This window comes from Cariama cristata, unplaced genomic scaffold (assembly GCF_000690535.1).
Source record: "Cariama cristata isolate BGI_N322 unplaced genomic scaffold, ASM69053v1 scaffold27973, whole genome shotgun sequence".
In the NCBI taxonomy this organism is placed as follows: domain Eukaryota; kingdom Metazoa; phylum Chordata; class Aves; order Cariamiformes; family Cariamidae; genus Cariama; species Cariama cristata.
The window spans coordinates 1-6,381 of NW_009610568.1; the positions used below are offsets into that span (position 1 = coordinate 1).

The 6,381-nt window shown below is 44.8% G+C and overlaps 1 protein-coding gene across 1 annotated transcript; it reads left to right on the forward strand.

The window, feature by feature from the left end:
- Positions 1–1,001: 1,001 nt before the first annotated feature.
- Positions 1,002–6,124, forward strand: LOC104156615 (cyclin-I-like; the record flags this gene model as incomplete). The annotated part of the gene is made up of 5 exons (XM_009697937.1): positions 1,002–1,151; positions 2,549–2,683; positions 3,454–3,528; positions 4,728–4,868; positions 5,894–6,124. Coding segments are annotated over 5 exons (732 nt in total), but the record flags the coding sequence as incomplete, so codon positions are not given.
- Between the last annotated feature and the right edge of the window lie 257 nt (positions 6,125–6,381).

The following is a 6,381-nucleotide window of genomic DNA, read 5'->3' on the forward strand; positions in this document are numbered from 1 at the left end:
AGGGGATGAACCTTCCCCTCGCCCCCAGCCTGGGCAGGATAGACTTCTCCGCGCATCAGGCTGGGCAGAGGGATCTCTTCCAGCTCTCCTCCTGCCGAGGGGGTCCGGTGCGGGTGCTCTGACATCCAGTGGCGGCGACAGCCAAAGCCGGACGGGATTCCTGCTCTCAGGAAAACGCGCACCTCGCGGAGTTTCAGCTTTAGAAATGTGGAGCGGTTTCCAGAGGATTCGTGTCACTTTGGGGTTTTTAATGGAACTGTAAAGATAATGGCGTGAGCTGCCAGCAAACACTGATCAGGAAGCCCACATCCACCGCTCTTTACAAAGAAAAGCAGAAATTTTGTACCCAGTAATGTCTCCTTTCTGCTGTTAAAATGTCAGCAGTGAAACACTCAGTTTCAGGCGGAGATGTTCTCCCTCCTTGGTTCTTACCTGGTATTATTCAGAGAGATTTATTTCATGTAAATACATGCTTAGTCCGGAGAGCGGCATGTCCAGAGTCTTGCTGTTGCGTGCCTTCAACGGCAACAGAGAAAGATCAAACTGCTTTAAGAAAAACTGTTAACTGGGAATTAATAAACCTCCTAAGAACAAGTCACCTTTGAGCTTTTGTACAGAAAAAATAGATGTCTGTTTGCCAGAAACCTGAAATCAGGTGGTAATGGGTTGCAACCTAATAGCTTTGCAAACGGAGGGCTGAATGCGTGAAAGATAAACGGAGTAATCCATACTTCTCGACCCAAGGTTACTCCGGTAAGCCTTTACACAGCCCGGGAGAAAAATAGCTGGACTGCACTGTTGTTTGGCCATCTGACGTTTTCTTTCATCACGGTCTTCCTCTCGGGGAAAGCGATGACAGGATTGCTCGGCCTGCAAACAAACAAGTCGTACGGCTGCTCCTGACTTAGTTCGCAGCGTTAGAAAGGCATCATGAGAGGGAATCATACTTAGTACAAGGAGCTGGGATGTTGCTTTATAATTCTTTTCTTGGTTTTTGACAGCGTCTCCCATCAGGGAAACTGGCTCAAAGAGTTGCTAAGAAGTGCCCTGGACCTCCAGAGAGCTCGAGACTTGCCTTCTTTCTTGAAAATGCCTTAGCCAGAGAGGCTAGGATTTGGAAAGTGCCAGTTTTCCAGAATCTCACCCTGAAGGTATTCTCCCCTGTCCTCTTTGGAAGTCCCTATGGGACTCTGCAGTGACGCAGTGCCGGTCCTGCCATCTAATCCACCTGGATGCAGAAGTCAGTCCATCATGCTTAGGGAACGGAGGGGGAGGAGGGTCTGTATTTGTCCCATCTTACATCTTATTAATGCCCTATGTAAACCAGGTGCTTTGCACTTTGTCTTGACTCAAGTAGTTTTGGGAAATGTGGTGCAGCAGGTGAGAGCACACAATCCATGGTAAAGCCATACATATGTCACGTTAGAGTTAACGGTCCTCGACACCGTCTTGGAGTCCCATCTATTCGGATGGGAGAAGAGGGAATTCATTGAGGCCTAACAGAAACCCAGCCCCGTTCCCAGCTGCTAAAGCGAGCCAGTCTGCTACCTCAGGAAGGTACACCACTTAATGGCCTCCGGGTACAATGGAAAGTCACGCGCAGCTGCTTCTGTAAAGCGCATCAGACCCATGGAAGAATGCACAAAGTGCCCTGCCAGCCTTGTCTCTTTTTTGCAATAGTGAGGAAAAGCTATTTTTTACCAAGCGTTTTTACTACCAAATGAAGGAAAATAGTGAAGCGGATAGTGTGATGAGTAATATTAAACGAATGGGTGGCAAATGTTGTCTGTTCTGCGTAGCTGCTTGGCCCTTTCAGTTCTCCTACAGTAATGTTCAAATGCGTGCCATGGGTCATGTGTGGCGTTGTAATGGCAGGCAGAGTGAAGTCCTTCTCACCTGAATGCACCTTCAAATAAGATATAAGAAAGAAAAAAAATGAGTACCTTTTGCCTTGTGCCTTGGGGGACTCATAAACCTGACTTCTGTGGTGCCAACGCTAAGCAAATTCGAGGGCCGTTAAAAAAGAAATCTTGAAGAGTAAATCAAAACCTGCTCGTGACTCCCGTTTCTCCCTCCCTGTCGAGGCTGTCTGAATGAAACACGTGCTGCATCGGAGGCCCTGGTTTTCTCAGGAGGGGGAAAGGATGAGCACGCTCAGCACCTTGTCCGGAAGAGCTCGGTTCGGTGGTTCACACGCGCTGTGCAAGGGGAGGGCTGGGTGCTTCCCCATTCCGTACAGCTGTCTGCCCTTGTAAGCACAGCCAGAGCCTGACTGGGTGGGCAACGTGAATGAGTGCTTTAAACTGCTCTGAAATTTGCCCTTGCCCTCACTCTGTAGACACAGCCAACAACTTTCTTCATTCCAAGCCTCCAGACATCTGCAATGTTAATCAGAGCACTTCGTAGAATGATTTGAGTCCTCCTTTGGAGATGTGTTAACAAGATCATCAAAGCACTAACTGTATTTTTCTTCTAAATTTTTCTTCATGTTAACAAGATCATCAAAGCACTTAACTGTATTTTTCTTCTAAATTTTTCTTCCCCTCAGGGCACAGATATCTCTCCGTCGTGTTACAAGAAAGCGGTTCTCTGGATTGCAGAAATAAGCGCTCAGTTCCAGTTCTACCCTGAAACATTTGCCTTGGCTACCGGCATCTTTAACCGGTTATTGGCGTCAGTAAAGGTAGAGAATCTCTGTCAGCGTCTTCCTGGCTAGATTACTGATTGGGGATGTAAGGAGTGTGTAATCAGTTTATGCACAAAGCAGGTACTATGTTTGGCAGCAGATTTAGGGAGCAGTCAGGGTCTTTGCTGGGGAAGGCTTTACATATACATGAACTTGAGTGTTTGATGAGGTTCCACTGATGTACAGTCCTCGGTAGAAGTGTTTGTGTGAATTGTAGTCCAAATGCTGTGGTAAGTACAAAGAACCCCTTATCATCTGGTTGTCTCTGCTAAACAGAAAACATTTGCATTATCACTTTTAATATTTTAGTTCTGAAACCACTATTTTTAACCAAGCCATGGGGCCAACTTTTTCTGCCATTGAAGCAACATTAAAGTTATGAGTTGAACTGAGCCTTGTAGCTCTCAATTCTCTTTAGATTGATGCTGGCATTTGGCAAAGCGCATTAATTAATATCTCAGCCGAGAAGAGGGATAACGTGGCACTGTAAATACCGTGGCATTGTAAATACCAGGGCATTGCAAAGTCTAAAAATTGTGGGATACGTGAATAAAAATTGCACCAAGAGGAGGATTTATTTTGTTTCACTTTGGATTTCCTTGCTCTGTTTCCAGCTTGAAATGAATCTTTCTGCAGTTAACCTAATTCAGAAGCAACCGTAACTTAAATGAAAGTTTGAAACTTGTGCATCTGTTGTAGAACGACAATTATTTCCTGCAAGACACTTACCTTCTTTACTCAGTGTTTTCTTCTTCTTCTCCCTTCAGGCCCAATTGAAATATCTTCAGTGCATAGCAATTTCCTGCCTTGTCCTTGCGGCAAAAACCAATGAAGAAGATGAGGTCTGTATGTTTAATTGTAAACACACTAAACTCAGCTCTTGTGTTCAAGTTGTTTGTGTTTCCAGGTCTTTCAACACCTTGGGCATAAAGAGGAAGTGTTTTTTGTTTACCCCAAGTAGTCCTTAAGGGGTGGCAGTAACATTTTCAGTCCTGTTCATCGTTGCTTGGAAGAACTGTGACCTTCATGGATGAAGGACTTGTGTTTGCTTATGTAATGGATGTGTTTCCCTCCTCCTGCCCTTAAACCACTCTCCTCTCTTCAGAATCCACGTCTCCCAGTAAAGCTTAGCCTGGGGGGACAGCCAAGATGCACACGCAGAGCTTTGTGCGCACAACATCAGAGTGCTGTAATCCCATTGTTACAGGTCCTGGGAGGGTAAGGTAGGCGAGACAGACCAAAGGTTCTTCAGAGGAAGCTTAAAATAGATGAGGCGAAACTGGTTTCTGAACCTGGTGAGGAAATGACTCAGGTTTGCACCTCAAGGTGAGCATGTAAAACCAGCAACTACCCAGGGAAGTGTGAGATTGCACAGGATAATCTCTCATGGCAGAAGTGCACGGACAGACTTCTTCAGGCATTCACAAACATTAGCCAAGAGCATTTCAGATTGCATTTCTCCTCTTTCCTTCATTCCATTTTGAAAAAGAACAGGACACCTAGGAGTTGGAGTCAGACATGCATGTCTCTTCAAACACCCTCTGCTGTAGTGAAGTGCTCTTCGCAGCCTTTCTTAGGATGTGTCACGCTGAGGTTATTCTTCTTTTCCTCTCAGCTAAAAAGAAGAAGCTGAGTCAATGACCGCAGGAAACAAGAGAACCGCAGAAGGCCCCGTAAAACAGGCCAACAGGGAGCCTCCTCCGAGCTTGTCAGAGGAGCAAAACTAACGGGACTGGGAGCAGGGAACGTGCATCACCGATGCAGCGTTAAGGAGGGTCACAGAGACACGGGAGGTGAACAGTGTCGTTCTTGCCGTGGGCTGGGTTCGTAGCCAGCGGCCCTGTGGCAAGCATGGGCCAGTCTTCGTTTACGATGGGAGTTACCTAGGAAAGCGGTCTCCTGAACGAGCGTTCTGCTTAGCGCTTTGGGATCCCTATGACCTTGCCAGATCCCCGCACAATATAAAGAAACACACACAGCACTGTGGAGGACGTTGGCTTCTTTATTATTTTTAATTATTTTTTTTTTAATTTTTTTACAGGTAATACCATCGGTGAAGATGCTCGCAGTGCAGAGTGGTTGTAAACGCTCACCAGCTGAGATCTTGAGAATGGAAAGAATTATACTAGATAAGCTTCACTGGGATCTTTACACAGCAACACCAATGGATTTCTTAAACATTGTAAGCACTAAGTTTTGCAAATTTTTTTCTTTAAAGAAACAGCTCCTTGTCAAATAAGACTAGAAAACACAGATGCACACACATACACGCCCCCACACATCCTTCCCAAAAGATGCTTTGCAAACTACCTGTTCTTAGCTATCCGCAAGTCTTCTGAAGAATGTTACAGTGATTTTTTTTATGTATTTTTAAATTTTCTACTATTTAAAACCTTTCATTTTGCTCAAAAAATTTACTCCCATCTTTAAAGAACAACTAAAACGGACATTAAAAAGATTCTCATAATGCACAACTATATGCCATTTTTATTTTTTTAAATACACACTGCAAAAATATTTCTAACTATTTCCCTTCTATTAATACTGTACATAGAAAGCTGTCAGAGTTTTGCTACATGTCACACACAGGTTTTTTCTTAAACCATTTTCCTTTTCATCCCACTAATTATTCACCCTTGTTTTAGGCAATGAGACTACCCCAATCTGGCACTTAGTTCACATTGCTGTTACTAAACATTTGATAGGAACAATTAAACTTTGTCTTCAAGAAATGATCATGTGCTAGTAAGGCAAAAATCATGTGATACGAACACATCCTCGATCCCTTTTTTAAGGTTATGTGCAAATATTAAGCCGTCTTCGGCTGCTGATTGTGAAAACTGCCTTTCTTAGGTGCTTGTTTCCTCAGTAAATTCAGAGTGCAGTCATTACTACTGGTTTTACTCTATTTGTATCTGCTGGCCTGAATGGAATCTCCTGGATAGCAACCTGGATCACGTAGAAACTTCAGAAATTGTTAGGAAACACAGACCTTGTACATTCATCATAAACTCAGAAAAACAGTTCAATGGTTGGCAAGTACGAACACAAAACACAAAAAAAAAAGGGGGGGGGGGGAGGGGAACCCTTTAGGTTTCCTGGTATGAGATGAAATTAGTCTGTACATATGAAAACATACAAAGTCCACTGACCTCTGCTTTTTTTTTGTTTTGTTTTCCTTAATATACATATTTATCTTCTCTCCAGTTCCATGTCATGGTGATGTCCAACTGGCCCCATCTACTACATGAGCTGCCTCAGACGAATCCTTCCCGCCACGTCGCGCTCTTGACCAAACAGCTACAGCACTGTATGGCATGCCACCAACTACTGCAGTTTAAGGGCTCCACGTTGGCTTTGGTGATCATCACCTTAGAGCTGGAGAGGTTGACTCCCGATTGGTTTCCTGTTATTACTGATCTGCTAAAAAAAGCACAGGTAGGAATCAAAATGGCCTTTGGTCACAAACCTGGAGGCCAGGACACCAATAAAGCGCACGTGTATTGACAACCAACGTGGCACTTCAGCAGCCGCCTGCGAAGCGTGTCCCCACGTTCTGCTTTTGCTGCAGACCTTGCTAGCGTGAACAAAAGAGGGAAAAAAAAGTGCGGTTAAGGGCTGCGCCTGGCGAGAGGGCCGTTCCTTCAATGGGGGAGGGAGGTTTCCAAATTGCTTGGTCCCAGCTAGCCCCCCCC